At 49.1% G+C, this 16,473-nt stretch overlaps 1 protein-coding gene across 1 annotated transcript in view; it reads left to right on the top strand.

The window, feature by feature from the left end:
• Nucleotides 1-186: 186 nt before the first annotated feature.
• FRZB (frizzled-related protein) overlaps nt 187-16,473 on the top strand; it is a 54,288-nt gene continuing 38,001 nt past the window's right edge. The window contains exons 1-2 of the mRNA XM_015406088.1: nt 187-640; nt 16,391-16,438. Coding sequence (XP_015261574.1) covers nt 187-640; nt 16,391-16,438 — 502 coding nt within the window. The remainder of the gene's footprint in view (nt 641-16,390; nt 16,439-16,473) is intronic.

Here is a 16,473-nt window from a genome sequence, read left to right as displayed (position 1 = left end):
GGCGTTGCGGGCGGGCCGGGGGGGGGGGGCGACGGTGTCTCCGGGTCTCGCCTCCCCGCGGAGCTCTCCGGACGGGAGAGAGGCAATCTGGCTCCGCGGGGCGCGGCTGGGCGAGGCGAGGGACGCTGAGAGGAGCCCCTCCGGCTCCGGCGGGGGGACAGGCGAGGGCCGGCGGCCGGGGCTGCGATGGTGCCGCCGCCCGCCTTGCTGGTGGCCCTGGCCGGGCTGCTGGCGAGCTGGGCGTCCCCGACGCGGGGCGCGGCGTGCGAGCCGGTGCGCATCCCGCTCTGCAAGTCGCTGCCCTGGAACATGACCAAGATGCCCAACCACCTGCACCACAGCACGCAGGCCAACGCCATCCTGGCCATCGAGCAGTTCGAGGCGCTGCTGGGCGTCCACTGCAGCGCCGACCTGCTCTTCTTCCTCTGCGCCATGTACGCGCCCATCTGCACCATCGACTTCCAGCACGAGCCCATCAAGCCCTGCAAGTCCGTCTGCGAGCGGGCCCGCGCCGGCTGCGAGCCGGTCCTCGTCAAGTACGGCCACGCCTGGCCCGAGAGCCTGGCCTGCGACGAGCTGCCCGTCTACGACCGCGGCGTCTGCATCTCCCCGGAGGCCATCGTCACCGCCGAAGGCTCGGGTGAGTCAGCCAGGCGGAGCCAGCCAGGCAGCGAGCAAGTGGCCGGGCGCGCCCCCCGGACCGCCATCCCTGCGCCGGGGCACCGGCTTGCCCCCTCCCCTCCCCAAATCCGATCTCGCCCAGAGCTACCCGGAGCCTCGGCTGCACGTCAGCCTCTCTAGGCACTTTCCCGGCTGCTTTTCGGGACCCGCTTCCCAAATGCAGCAGGAGTGCCCCATCGGCGGACTCTCTGCAGCTCACAAAGAGGCCAGCGGCAGGGAGTAAGCGCCATGGCCATTCCCCACGGGCAAACCCAACTTTGCCATCCAGGCTCCGGACGGAGCCTCCTTTCCCACACCTACCAGCTTCGGGACCCACCTGCGCGAGAGTCGCGCTTTTGGGTCCCAACCAACGCTCCCTCTAAGCTGTGCAGTCTTGTGAGCAAAAATTCTGTGAGTTACTGGCATTAAAGTTGTGAGCCACCGATTTGACTGCTGCATAAATTAGTCTGCTCTGGAGCCATCCTTCCTGTGCTAAGACAAAAGTGTGTGAGCCGGAGGCTAAAAAACTGTGAGCTGCCTCACACTAACTCAGCTTAGAGGAAACACTGGCCATGCAGTAAAAGCATAGCCAGGTAGAGAGAGGATACCTTGATCTCTCTGAGTGGCAACCCCCCAAAATATATATATATATATATATATATTTATTTAAAACATTCAGACCCTGCCTTTCCCAGGGTGACTTGAGGCCTCTTACAAATTGGCAGCCAACAGGCAGCAAATGGTTAAATGGTGAACCAATTGATTGAAATGTGTTACAGTATTTATTCAAATACAGGTTCTTTCCCACAGCATGCTATTAAAAAGGGAGGTGGTGTCCTTACCTTAGCATACACATTCGTAATGTCCAATAATAATTTTGTGTAGATCAAGATGGGTAGGTAGCCATGTTAGTCTGTCTGTAGCAGTAGAAAAGAGCAAGAGTCCAGTGGCACCTTAAAGACTAACGAAATTTGTGGCAGGGGGTGAGCTTTTGTGTGTTTGTATATGCTGTTCTTAAGGGAGTTGCCTTACATTCAGGGTTCTCCTCTTATCCAGTAAATACAGTACCGATTGCACCCTTAGGGACCATCATTACTTTCCTACCAGTGAATTGCTTGAGCAGGACAGCCTTTTCCAAAAGGAAGCTAATGGGGAGCCCTCTGTGCATGCTTAGGGACCATGTTCCAGAAAAGAACTGGGCAGCATAGGGGGAGTTTAGCCAGGAGGAACCTCTGGGAATTTCTGAATTTGCTTCAAAGCTCATCATGGAATGGGAGAGCTGGTCCTTCAGGTCCGCTGGCCCCAGGGAGTGCAGGGCTTTAAAGGTCGATAACCGCAACTTGAATTGGACCCGGAAACAAAGAACGAAACTTCTGAGTCTGGACTATAAGGCCTTGAAAGTCAGGAGTGGTCTCTCCTTGTTCTTTCTCTTGCCAATTACTCATTCCTTTATTTGTTTGGAAGGCCTGCTTCAGACGTGCTGATGAATGAGGTGGTAGAATACTGAGGTGGTGACATGGAAGGTCCCACTTTGGGTGGCAGGGGATGAATTTCCATTCCGAATGTTCCCTCGTGTGGGAAATTAGCATAGTGAGGAGTGAGCTTCGAACCCTTTCCTTCTGTTGAGTTTTTGTCTACAGGAAGTTTTTAACATGGGGCCGAAACAAGTGAACCTCTGTAATCCTCCACCTGTGGTCTGATGTGGTACGGTCCCTTCTCTCTCCTTAGAACCCTGTCACTTTGTTCCAGGGTGACAGACTCCTGGTTGGGGAATTCCTGGAGATTTTGCAGGTGGATCCTGAGAAGGGAGGGATTTGGGGAGGGGGAGGGCCTCGGCGGGGTATAATGCCAGACTCCACCTTCCAGAGTGGCCATTTTCTCTAAGGGAACTAGGGCTGCCAAGCCGTAGCGGGGGATCCGCACGTCTTCACAGGATCCCTCCCGCGGGGGACAGCGATACGCGTTGCACCGCCGTCGCCAGGATGTGACGCTACACGTCACATCCTGGCAACGGTGGTGCAACGCGTATCGCTGTCCCCTGCGGCAGGGATCCTGTGAAGACGTGCAGATCCCCCACCGTGGCTTGGCAGCCCTAAAGGGAACTGATCTCTATAGTCCGGAGATCAGTACTAATTCCAGTAGATCTCCATGCTCCACCTGGAGGCTGTCAACCCTCCTTTGTTCCCACCCCATTCTGTGGCCTACATAAATCAGGACAGGGCAAGCCGTTCCCAAGCTCACCTTCACATGAAACAGTAAACCACCCCCTTGACTTGCAGTCTCCGACAGAAAACCAGGCCCCTCGTTGAGGCCTGTCAGCCTTGTCCCTTTCCAGTGATCCCTCCCCCCCCTCTCCTAATCCTCTCTTGATCTTAGCAAACTCGAACCATGTGCTGCTGTGCAGATCAGCCGGTTTCTCCCACGAGATGGGCCTTCCTGCCTCTTTCCTCCCCTCCATAAACATCCCTTTTTCTCGGCAAGCCAAGCAATGTTTGAGTCCAGTGGCACCTTTAAGAGCAACAAAGTTTTGTTTAAGGTGTAAGCTTTCGTGTGCAAACACAGGCTGTCACTCCTTTTGACATTCCTCTGTGGCCTGGCAGATGACCACGTGCCCACTTTTGGCTAAAACGGTGATCACCCATCTTGTTTGCTCTTAGCGAACGGCAGTCCCAGATCCCCCAGAGCCCACCAAAGTCCTTCACCTTGGATGATCCTCCCCTCTGTCCACACACACACACAAAGGTGCAGTTTCTGGTCCTAAACCACAGAGAACCTTTTCAATTCCCACCCTCCCCCACTCGCCTAGTTTATCATCTAAAGATGCCTGAATTTCCAGTTTCAACAATAAGTGACATTCTTTAATAAGTACAACGAATTTAGATTCCAGTGGCACCTTTTAAGACCAACTAAAGGTTTATTCAAGGTATGAGCTCTCATGTGCACACACACTTTATCAAATACCAATCAAAATCAATCAGAAATCAAAGTTATTTGATAAAGTGTGTGTGCAGCACACGAAAGCTCATACCCTGAATAAACCTTTGTTGGTCTTAAAGGTGCCCCTGGACTCTAAATTTGTTGTACTGCTTCAGACCAACACGGTTGACCAACTGGATCATTCTTTAATAAGGTTTGTGCTCTAGATTTCCTATTATGCTTTGGAAAATATCCTTCGTTTACAATCTCCTTTCCCTTCCCCTCCCCATAGCAGACACCTGTGAGGTATGTGGGGCTGAGAGAGCTCTTTCCAGGACTGCTCTTGAGAGAACAGCTCTGAGAGAACTTGTGACTGACCCAAGGTCACACCAGCAGCTGCATGTGGAGGAGTGGGGAATCCCAGATTAGAGTCCGCGCTCTGAACCACTACACCAGACTGGCTCTCAACCATGTACACTCCTTTGAGCTCCTCAGAAAACAGGTTAAAGATCTGATGGGTAGAACATTACCAAAATGTCAGCAGCCTGAAGCATTTGAATCCAGGAGCCTTGCAGTCTGATGTTAGTTTAGTCTTAGACTTAAGTCACAATGCTTTCCTATTTCATGTTCTCTTTTCCCATCCAGCATTTTCCTTTCACTTTTGCTTGCTCCAGATCCCTCTGAAAACTCAGCAAAAGTGTGAACATTGTAGATGATCTAAGTGCAAAATCCTGTTTGCATTTGACCAATTACAGTTTGCATCTAGGGTTGCCAGCTCCGGAGATTTGGGGAGGTTGGGCCTGGGGAGGGCCGGCCTTGGGGGACGGGAGGGGCCTCAGCAGGGCGTAATGCCATACAGGCTACTCTCCAGAGCTTCCATTTTCTCCAGGGGAACTGATCTTGGTCATCTGGAGATAAATTGTAGTAGTGGGAGATCTTCAGGTGCCCTTTTGGCATCCCAAAACAGAAAGCACATTGAATCCAAAGGTTCATAGCCAATTATAAACTGACTTGTTTTTAGGATCAAATGTAATTAGAAACACTCGTGCATGTTCTTTATCCTGATGCCTTTTTTTTTTTGCCCCTGAGAAAGGCAGTATTGGGGGCAGGATTGACGTGGGGAGGGGGGTTGATGATTCTTCCTTCCCTTGGCTCCCCCCCCCCCCTCTTCCCCAGGATTACTTCTGGGAGATGGGGGAGCACTTGGAATAACTGGGTGGGGGGGGATTGGAGGTCTCTCATGGGAGAGGTGATTGGTGAAGATCACCCTTCCCTCTTTGTGCTCATGGGATCCAAGCCGTAGTGTGTTTGCAACCAACAAGCAGGGAAAGGGTTTGATTGTGCACCTCTGCCCACCTCTGTTCCTCAGGGCCTCCCCCAGCTGTTTCTTTTAAAGTAAAATAGGGGTCCGTGGGGAGAAGTTACACACATCTGCATGTTCATAGCTCTGGCCTAAATCTACCTGCGGCTTTTACCTAAGGCCAGCAGTCCAGTGTCCTCATCCCTTTGTAGTGGGGGTGGGCAGAGCAGCAGGGGGGAAAGATTTTGTTCTTTTTCAATCAGTAGATGAAGTTCAAAGGAGAGCAGTGGTTTGCAGCACTCAGAGAAAGAAAGAAGAAGACTGGGAGGGAGGGCTTAGCTGCAGGGGAAAATGTTCTTGTCGGGGAAACGTGGAATGCTCAGACTGAAAAGTTCGAACTCTGGGAGAAGCACGCCAGAGGTTCGTGTTACTTGTAAGTGGCACTGACTTGGGCACTGCCGAAAATCCTCGTCGGGGAAACTCACAGTGCGATTCTCAATAGAATTACGCCCTTCTAAGCCTACTGATTTTGGTGGATTTAGAGGGGTGCAGCTCTGTTTAGGATCGCGCTGTCATCTGAGCTCTCCCCTCCCTATGCCGATTGAGGCTTTGGGGGAAGACAGAATTCCTAATGACAGGATCTCGAGGACAACGTCATTCCCCTGCAAACACCCCCCCCAAGACACCCTCTAATTTAAAGGAATGATGCCCAGATGCCATGTGGAACGGAGCCTCCAGTGCACAGTTATATAGTAAGGGAAACATCTGGACAGGGACTCGTTGGGCTCCTTCCCGATTGTTTCTAAAGCCTTTTATACCGCGTTGCGCTCTGTGGCTTGGGAGACGGGACTGGGAGCCGTAGGGCAGAGAAGAGGGTGTGCATGGAAGCTGTGCCAGGCTAGCCCAAAGCACAGTCCTGTATTTAGCTGAGGCCTGTGTAGCAGCACGGGGTACGTGGCTCCTCCTGATCGGGCAGCCCACGTGACTCCTTGGGCCGTGAACTGGCCCTGGCAGGGCTATGCCCGAGGAGGCAGCCTTTCTGCCACCCAGCCTGACTGATCGGGTTGCCTCCTGCCCTTGGTGGCTGTGCTGCCGCCGCCAGCTCAGCAAGAATGCACTGCATGGTGTGCCTTTCCTCCTCCTCCTCCTCTCTCATTTATTTATTTATTTATACCCCCCCTTTCTCCCCACAGCAGCTTAAAACATTCCTCTGTGTTAGCCTCACAACAGCCCTGTAAGGTAGGTTAGGTTGCGAGGTTGTGACTGGTCCCCAGTCACCCAGCAAGCTTCCATGGCAGGGCGGGGATTTGATCCTGGGCTTCCCAGATCTTAGCCTAGCACTCTAACCGCTAACCCGCATTGCTCTTCTGTCTTGGGTCAGAAGCAGTGGAGCAAAGAAGAAGAAAAGAGAAGGTGATATTGGATTTATACCCTGCCCGTCACTTGGCGTCTCAGAGCAGCTTACAAACTGCTTCCCCTTCCCCTTCCCCTCCCCAAAACAGACACCCTGTGAGCAATGCTCCCTCTAAGCTGTGGAGTCTAGTGAGCAAAAATTCTACTTTGTGAGCTACTGGCATTAAAGTTGTGAGTGAGTGATTTGGCTCCTGCATAAATTTGTTTGCTCTGGAGCCGTCCTTCCTGAGCTAAGGCTAAAACCTTTGAGCCGGAGGCTCAAAAACTGTGAGCTAGCTCACACTGACTCAGCTTAGAGGGAATACTGCCTGTGATGTAGGTGGATCTGAGAGAGAGCTCTTTTGAGAACTGCTCATGAGAGAACAGCTCTGATAGAACTTGTAACTGACCCAAGGTCACACCAGCAGCTGCATGTGGAGGAGCGGGGAATCAAACCCAGTTCTTCCAGATTAGCGTCAGCACTCCTAACCACTACACCAAACTGAATCTGCCCTTCATCCTGCAGACTGTCATTGTAACCGTTAGCCATCAGGTAAACATAAGAACATAAGAGAAGGCATGTTGGATCGGGCCAGTGGCCCATCCAGTCCAACACTCTGTGTCACACAGTGACCAAAAAAACGGTGCCATCAGGAGGTCCACCAGCGGGGCCAAAGCAGCATGGTGTAGCGGTTAGAGTTTTTGGACTGGGAGTCCAGGGATCAGATCCCCCACTTAGTCACAAAGATCGCCGGGTGACCTTTGGCCAGGCACGTCTTCGTTCTCAGCCTACTCTGAATGACAGGGATTTTGTGAGAGTGACATGGATGGATGGGTGGGTGTGAACTGTGTGTGCTTTTCTGATCTCCTCGGAGGAAGGATGAGATAAAAATGGACACTCTTTGGGCTCCTAGTGTCATCTGGTGCACTGTCAGGGCAGTCCTTAGCAGACTTATACCCTTCTAAAGCAGTTGAAATCAATGGATTTAGAAGGCTGTAACTCTGTTTAGGACAGCAGTGTGTGGCTCTCCCATAAAGTGACACTCTTCCCAGACACCAGCCTGACGGTAAGGCCAAATGTCAGAAGGAAAGAAGCCTCTATAATATTTGTGATCCTAGTGTCAGTTTGCACTGAATCTTGCCTTTGATACAAAAGAGTTCCGTAAAAGGATTCAGAGAGGAGTTCATTGGGTTGGGAATGTCCACCAAACTTTGTTCAGAAATAGCCAGGAGCAGGACTTGACCAGTTTTTATAATCAAACTAGCAACAAGCTGTTTATTATTGCTGTGTTTCTTATTATTGGTAGAAGTAGGATAACAACTTCATAACTATTCTTTTGCAGCATTCATTGGGGAGGGGGGTGGCTCTGTGATAGACCATCTGCCTTGCATGCATGAGGTTCTAGGTTCGTAAGAAGAGCTCTGCTGGATCATATTAGTGGTCCGTCTAGTCTCACACAGTGGCCAACCAGTTCCTCTGGAAGGCCAACAACAGGGCAGAGAGACCGAGGCCTTCCCCTGATAAGAGCATCAGAAGAGCCCTGCTGGATCAATTTAGGGGCCCATCTAGTCCAGCATTCTGTTTCACACAGTGGCCAACCAGTTCCTCTGGAGGGCCAACAACAGGGCATTGAGACTGAGGCCGTCTCCTGATAAGAGCATCAGAAGAGCCCTGCGGGATCAATTTAGGGGCCCATCTAGTCCAGCATCCTGTTTCACAAAGTGGCCAACCAGTTCTTCTGGAGGGCCAACAACAGGGCATTGAGACTGAGGCCTTCTCCTGATAAGAGCATCAGAAGAGCCCTGCTGGATCAATTTAGGGGCCCATCTAGTCCAGCATCCTGTTTCACACAGTGGCCAACCAGTTCCTCTGGAGGGCCAACAACAGGGCATTGAGACTGAGGCCGTCTCCTGATAAGAACATCAGAAGAGCCCTGCGGGATCAGACCAGTGGTCCATCTAGTCCAGCATCCTGTTCCACACGGTGGCCAACCAGTTCCTCTGGACAGCCAACAACAGGGCATGGAGGCCAAGGCCTTTCCCTGACGTTGCCTCCTGATTTGGGATTCAGAGGCTCAGTGCCTCTGAATGTGGAGGGAATAGTTGGACAAGGGCATTCTGGTATTATTGATGCTGTTGTGTGATGGGTTTATGTGGGAGGCTATCCTAAAGGGTAAAGCAGAACAAGTTTATGTTCATACTTCAGGGCTGCTTTGCTTTTGTGAGGACAGATCCCTCTATTCCTTCTCAGGGCAGACATACCGACTAACTCCAGACAAGTCTGCTGTAGTGTAGCTTCTGCCGCTGTCCTGCAGCAGCATCTTTGGTTCTGACCCATTTAGAAAGCCAGCGTCTGTCAAAAACCTTCGTGGTTTCTTTGCCTGCTCGGCCTCTTGAATAGCCCAGTTTTCTCTGCCTCCCTCAGGCTAATTCTAGGTCTTTCTTCGGCCTTGTATTTTGACATCTGCTCTTCAAGTTCCAGCCATTCAAAACCTCACTCCCCACATTTGTCTGTAGACAGACGGCAGACTGTTGTTACAGCTGTGTTGAGCTGATACCTGCTGGGAAAGTTTCAGTGCAAGTGGTTTGCGAGACCCAAATTAGGAGCCGAGGTTGTGAATGTCCCATATTGAAAGCGTTTGCAAACGCCTCTCCTGGCAGAGGGGAGATGGCTTTCCAAAGTGCCCTAAGAAACAGATCGGCACTGAACAGGGCTTGGCAAGCGCCTGCAGCCATTTAAAAGCAGTGGCATTGACAAACCAAAGAGAAGTCGTTTTCTGTCGAGTTGCCCCTGAGTTACCTATTACCCAGGACCGCAAGGCACACAATAGCTTCTTTGAATGGCTCCAGCGTGAAATCCATGAACGCTTTCTTTCACTGAATGAGAACATGATGACATTCTGAATTCTGAGGTAAAAAAAAAAAAATTAAACCAATATTCCAGTCACTATGTAGAAATTATCTCTCTCTTTCTCTCTCCCCCCCCTTCCCCCCACTCCTCCAGAGGAATACAAATTCACCTTCTAGAAGCGGAACAAAACATTTCTATTCTAGTTATTAAGTAATTTGAAAAGCGGTTTAGCCCCAAGGGCTGAGAATTTGCCTCTGTGCCGAGTTACCAGTCACTTAAGTGGAGGGGGAACACGGAACCTTCCTTGCAGTGACTATAGGGGCAGAGCCGTGAGGGGAGTGAATGGATTATCACATGGTTTGGGCATGTCCTGTGGGCAAGGATTTGCATAGGAATGAGGGGGGGGGAATCATAGTGAGAGCATGATGCACACAACTTGCCTTGTGATCACAGCCACACAGTGGAATTAGTTCAGGAGGCTACTGCATAGAGTGCTCAGAGATAGACCTCCACGGATCCAGTCATATGCTGCTCTCATCTGATTGTGAGGCATTCTCAGGAAAGGCACCAATGGGGTTAAGGGTCTGCCTGGGCCTTGCACTGGCAGACCAGTATTCCTGCAGTGTCCTGGACCCATGACCCTGCAGTTCAAGGGTTAAGAGTGTAGGGGGACCAAGAGGTACGCACATATCGGGGAATTTCACATTACCCAGTTTCACCCGGTTTCAAGCTGGTAATGATCCGTTTTGAAGTGAACCGGTAAAGGGCTGCCATTTCAGACATGGCTTTCCCCTTCTGGTAAAGAGCTGGATCTGAAGCGGTTTGCCATTTCAGACTGCACCACTTTTTCCCGCTTTTCCTCCACCGTTTTTCGCCCGTGCAGGCGATCTCTGGCTTTTTTTTTTTTTTTTGGAACGTTCACTTTAGAGCGCTATAGCGCTATAGCAGTATAACAAAACACTTCATGCATCCCAATGGGATTGATATAGCGCTATTCCGTTACAGCGCTATAACGCTATAAAGCAAACGTTAAAAAAAAAGTTGGAGATCGCCCGCGCGGGCGAAAAACGGCGGGGAAAAACGCATCGGAACCGGGAGAGGAAACTGAGGAGTACTTGGAAGCGGTTGACAGGTAAAACGCTTCAGCCCCGTTTCCTAAACGGGACAGAAGCGATTGTGTATGAAATTACAAATATATTCCGGAAGGGAACCGGTTCTCAAACGGTTCTATCTGAACTGACTGACCAGAAACCATTTGGGAACCGTTCCTCTTCCGGAATATATCACCTGTCTGAAATTCCTCATCTTCTCCCTACTGCCTCCAGTGTATCTTGGAAGCAGTGCAGGGAGAATAAGATCGTGAAATAGATTTATTGAAGTGGTGAAGCTGGCTAGCTAGTGAGGGAGCTGGGGGGGGGGGATGTGGCAAGTTGTAGGGCCCTTTTGCTGGAGAACCACCAGGCCAAGTTCTCACACTCAGGAACAGCTGAGATGTGGAAAGTTTCCCGGGTGACAATTTTTAGTTAACAGGATTTCAATGCAAACATTGGGATTTTTCTGCATTGATTGTTGATTAGGGTTGTGAGGTGGGGGAAGATTGGACTTCTGAATTTTAGTCCTGGTCCCTTTGTTTCAGCTTATCTGCTGGAGACAGTTACATAATACCTCTGCTGTAATGTGAGGTTTTGTCCTATTTTGGGTGTAGATAAGGAATTCCGTTCAAGGGCAGTCAGTTGCTATCTTGGGCCGTTAGACTCTGAACGGGGAAGTTTCATAAATCACATAAAGTCACATAAATCCACAGAACGGCATTTGTAGGGTAGCCGGACTTTATGCAGTCCAAGCCTGATAATGTATCAAATGCCTCATCTAACTGAGTGGATCCTATATCCAAGTAGACACTCATGGAATTCCGTTCTTAGCAAACAGTAGTACAGTTATATATGCATTATCTCAGCCGTCTCTTTCTTTTTAAAAACCAACAGTGCCCTTTCCTTGGCAAGAGGGATCTGGCCACAGTTACTTACACCCAGGTAACTTGTGAATTGAACTTTGGCAAGGTGTTTTCTGCGGAGGGCTGCCTTTGAAAAAGTATCTGGAAACTACAGCTGGTACAAAAATGTTGCTGGTGGGAGTTTGATTAGAGCGAATTACCCCAAGACATGAACCATCTACACGGGCTCGTGGTCGTTTTGCGGGCCGGTTTGACTTTAAAGCCCCAAACAGTCTGAGTGTAGGAAACCTTTAAGGTCTGTCTCCTCCCCTTATATTGAGGCCCTCTCCTGAGGTTTCACTCCATGTGGCTGACCACTAGAAGTGTAGGAGGTGGGAAGACGTGAAAGGACCTCTTCAGCGGTGGTGACAAGTTACACAACAGATGACTGGTTCCTTCTCTATGTAGTAAACAAGTTAAGAGTTTCCTGTTTCGTTAATGTATTTTGGTTCTGGCTAAATGGGCCAGAGGAGGAGGAGAGTTGGTTTTATACCCCTCTCTTCACTAGTTGAAGGAGTCTCGAAGCGGCTTACAATCCCCTTCCCTTCCTCTCCCTCTCCCCACAACAGACACCCTGTGAGGTAGGTGGGGCCGAGAGAGCTCTGAGAGAACTGTGACTGACCCCAGGTCACGGAGCAGACTTCATGTAGAGGAGGAGCGGGGAATCAAACCCAGTTCTCCAGATTAGAGTCTGCCGGTCTTAACCACTGCACCACAGAAGTCTCTGCAATAGATTTTATATTTTATTTGTTTAATTCATTTGTACCCCCCTGTCTCCCCATTGGGGACCCAAAGGCAGTTACATCGTTCTCTCCCCCTCTGTTTTATCCTCACAACAACCTTGTGAGGTAGGTTAGGCTGAGAGGGTGTGATTAGCCCAAGGTCACCTGGTGAGTTTCTGTGGTGTGTGTGTGGATTCGCACCCAGGTCTCCCAGATACTAGTCCACCACTCTTAACTGCTACACTACACTGGCGCTAATGGTATTTAATGGGTTGCTTTGGCTTTACGATTCTTAATTTTTCACTCTGAGTTTCATTGGTTTTCCCTCTTGTTAGCCAACCTAAGGGTTTCACTGACTAATGAGGCTGAATATAAATATTTTAATTAATTAATACAGTAAGGTTGGCGTGTTATTTATTTAATTATTTCATTGAACTTATTTGCCTGCAAGCAGGCTCTGGGTGATTTACAGCCTTATAAAACATTTAAAATACAGTCAATGTATTTTAATGCATTAAAATACAGACAAACAATAAGTTTGCCAACAGTAAATTAGTAATTTAAAACCGATGCAAGATAGTGATATAATAATCCCCCTTTACTGGCCACACTGCTGTCCGGCAGGGCAGGGCAGGGTACCTGGGGGCCATAGGAACAAAAGGAAGGATGCCAGTCTTAACCTCCCATTGCTGCCCTCAACCAAAAGCCTGGTGGACCATCTCTGCCTTATAGGCCCCGCAGAATTACATCAGATCCCGAAGGGCTCTGATGTTATCCGGTAGAGAGTTCCACCAGATCAGGGCCAGGACCAAAGAGGCCCTGGCCCTAGTTGAGAACAGCCGGGCCTCCCTAGGGCCAGGGATCACCAACATGTTGTTACTAGCCAATCTCAGCATTTTTCTGGGGACATATTGGAGGAGGAGGCCCTGGAGGTATGTGGGTCCTTGACTGCTCAAGGCCTTGAAAGTCAACACTAACACCTTGAGCCTGACTCGGTACTCCACCAGTAACCAGTGTGGCTGGCGCAGCACAGGCTCTGTGTATGCTGTCTGTGGCGTTCCCGCCAGGACTTGCACTGCCGCATTCTGGACTAGTTGGAGCCTCCAGGTCAGTCTCAAGGGCATGCCAGCGTAGAGTGAGTTACAGTAGTCCAGCCTGGATGTTAAGTTGTGAGCTTAACAAATAGTCGGAGAGTGATTTCAGCAAGAACACAACTTTATTCTTCAACTTGAACACTTCTCCAACATGGATCAACATCTAATAGCTTTAACATTGCAGCTGTCCTGCTTTTAAACATTCCCGGCTAATATAGCTACGCCCACTGTACACATAACAACCATTAGGGTTGAAGACACAATCACAGGTGTTCCCTCTCTGTGAAGTGATTGGATGACACTTCCTGGGCTAGTACTCCGATTGGTTACATTTGGATCCTAGCCCAGGGCGAAGCTTAACATTGCTTTCCAATGAGATGATTCACCATACATAGGTATTCAATGGCAGCAGTTGAATACACTACACTGGAGGTGACCATTGCATGGATTACCGTGGCTAGGTTGGGGCGCGACAGGAAAGGGGCCAGCAGCAGTGTTAGAGTGTTTGTCTAGGATCCGGGGAACCAGGTTCAAATCCATCTCTTATCTTCGCTGTGGACTAAAGCTTCCCAGAGTGGATTCATTTTCATTTGCAGAGTTTGTTTGATCTTATCTATACTCAGTAGGAACCCAAAGAAGCTTTATTTCGTTTTCCCTTACACCATTATTTTGACAACTGGGGGGAGTTAGCCCACACCATCCCATACCATTCCCGTGGCCCCAATCCTTCCCCCTCAGCAGCTGTTTTTTGAGAGCCAAATAATAAGACCCAGGGTTCTTATCATGGAAGTTGGTGTCTTTGTTTATAAAGGTGGTTGTAAATTCAGATTATAGGTCAAGGTCTGCAAGCCGTAACCCAAATGTGGCTTTGTACTGAACCTAACACAGCTATTTTAGAAAGACAAACATCTTTAAGTTAATGAGTATTGGAGGGGTAGTTGAGAGGCCAGAAGAAGCAGGATGTGAAGGGAATGGTAAGCAATGGTAAGCAACGAATTTCATGGGACAGCAGGACTTCTTAGAAACGCTTCACGGAAAGTGAAAGAGTGAAGTTTTGCAGCTGCCAGTAATCCAAGCAAGAACCATGTGCAGATTTATGCACATTTATCGAACTGTGCAAGATGCTCTTGAGTGTATTACTTATTGTGAGGTTTCATGTATGCTACTTCCTAAAAAAGAAGAAGGAAATAGCCAGTGTTTGGGCTGCAGAAACTTGATGGAGTATTAATATGTCCAGGGCTCTTTTTGTAGATAAAGCCCAGCAGGAACTCATTAGCATAATAGGCCACACCCAACAGCAGAAACTCATTCGCATATTAGGCCACACCCCTGACCGCACAGCTCATTAGCACATTAGGCCGCACCCCCATGTTACCAGAAGTGTACTCATCCAGCCACACCCACCTTTTATTCTTATTCTGCTTACCTTGTTTGTTGTCAAAACCCAGGGCTTTTTGGGTAGCAGGAACCCCTTTGCATGTTAGGCCACACGCCTCTAATGTAGCCAATCCTAATGAGTTTCTGCTGATGGGTGTGGCCTATTATTCTAATGAGTTCCTGCTAGGCGTGGCCAACTTGGAAGCCAGCTGGAACTCCGTTCCTGTGCGTTCCTGCCCCAAAATAGCCCTGAATATGTCAGATATCTGCACGTTTAACTTGCGTATTTTCAGTTATGAAAACGAACATTGTTATACTCAGGGCTCTTAAAAAAAAAAAAAAAAAGAGGTGCCTGAGCTCTCAAGAGGGAAATGAAGTTTTCAGTCTGTATACTAAAAACCTCACAGACGTTTAAACATTTTAAAAATAATTTTGTCGAAGAGGTTCTGGAACTCCGTTCTGGCACGTTCCCCCAGAAAAAAAAAGCCCTGGTTATATTGCTTTTTGTTGATTCCCTTGCTCTGCATTCTGATGTAGCCCAGTCCTTTAATTATAAACCTCTGCTGACCCCTGCTATAGATAAAAACTGGGATCCATTGAAGGAACACACGTGTATGAAAGAGAACCGTGCTCATAGCTGCCCTGCTTGTCCTGTTTTTACTGAAAAGGTACGATTTCACCTGCCTCTTTGGCAGTGGGGACAGATAAGTTAAGAAGCCAAGCTCCTTCAACATGCACATTTCTCTTCAGCACACGTATCTGACTCTTCTTTGGATCTCAGCCCCGGTCATGAAACTGCATCCTTCACTCCCTCCTGGCTGCTCATTGCGTCTTTATAAATGTTGCTGCAATTCTAAGAAGTCTCTGTTGCTTTAGTAGGGCAAGTAAATATGAAAAAAAAACAACCAACACCAAGTACGTAGCATAGGGTTCTAATTTAAGCATCAAATGCATTAATAAGGTGCTCTTATTTGTTTGTTTGTTTGTTTGAATTGGATTGAATTTCTAGCCTGCCCGCCCTTGCACAGCAAGACACACGGTGGGTTACGACAATAATTATACAACAATTTAAACGATTAAAATGTAGTTGCAAAATATAATCATACATCAAACTTAACCATTAAGACATAATTACAGAATATTAACCAATAGTTGACCGGATGGTGATCAAGCACAATTAATAGGTGTTCCTGAGAAGACTATCTGTTGGAGTGCTCAGAATAAACCCAGATCCTGGGCAAGCGGGCAAGAGCTGCAGACAATAGCACAGGATGAATGGTGCCAGGGGGAGTAGGGGAGGCTGATGTAATTTGACACTCGCCGCCTCAACTGTAGGTAGGCTTTCCAAGTCCCCGGGGGGGGGGGCCGTTTCCCGCTGCTGGCGGATTGGGCCCCGGGGGAACCCCACCCCGACATGCGGGTCACCCGGAAGTGACGCGGCCATGCTGGGGCGGGGCCACGGTCATCCAAGGGAAAACTCTATGGTTTTCCCTCGGATGGTTGTGGCCCCGCCCCCAGCGTGCCCGGCCTTGTCACGTCACTTCTGGGTGACGTGCGTGCTACGCGCTCCAGCCACGGGGCGGGAGTCCCCCGCTACAGACAAATTTCAACTTGGCAACCCTAACTGTAGTCCTGGTGGAACATCTCCATTTCACAGGCCCTGCAGAACTATAACGAGTCCCGCAGGGCCCTGATCTCAGTTGGGATGGTGTTCCACCAGGCTGAAGCCACAGACGAAGGCCAATCGAATGTCCTTTGGGCCAGAAACCACCAGCAGGTGTTGATCTGCAGAGCATAAAGCTCTTTGAGGGACCCGCGGGGACATATTTCCAAAACAGAGTACTTCTGGGAATACGTTGAAAGACTTTTGAAATTTGGCTCCATTCGTTCTTCCATATCAGTCCATGTCTATATGTTTGAGCACTGATCTGTGGACATCTACCACGACTTCTTTTCCTGCCTTGATATAGTCTTAATCTCTAATAGTTATTATATTAAAACTGAAGCATTTTAATATGGCTGTGTTGACACAATTCAATATTAAAAATACTAACACTTCTTTGCATATTTAACAATTCATGCCAGATTTCCCTATGGATTCTAATAATGGCAACTGTAGAGGCACCAGCATGGGTGAGTACATTTTTTTAAAAAAATCTTAATCTTAC

This window comes from Gekko japonicus, unplaced genomic scaffold (genome assembly GCF_001447785.1).
Source record: "Gekko japonicus isolate JY-2015 unplaced genomic scaffold, Gekko_japonicus_V1.1 scaffold683, whole genome shotgun sequence".
NCBI lineage: Eukaryota > Metazoa > Chordata > Lepidosauria > Squamata > Gekkonidae > Gekko > Gekko japonicus.
The sequence above is the reverse complement of the archived record's forward strand: the minus strand, read 5'-3'. Positions and strand labels throughout refer to the sequence as shown.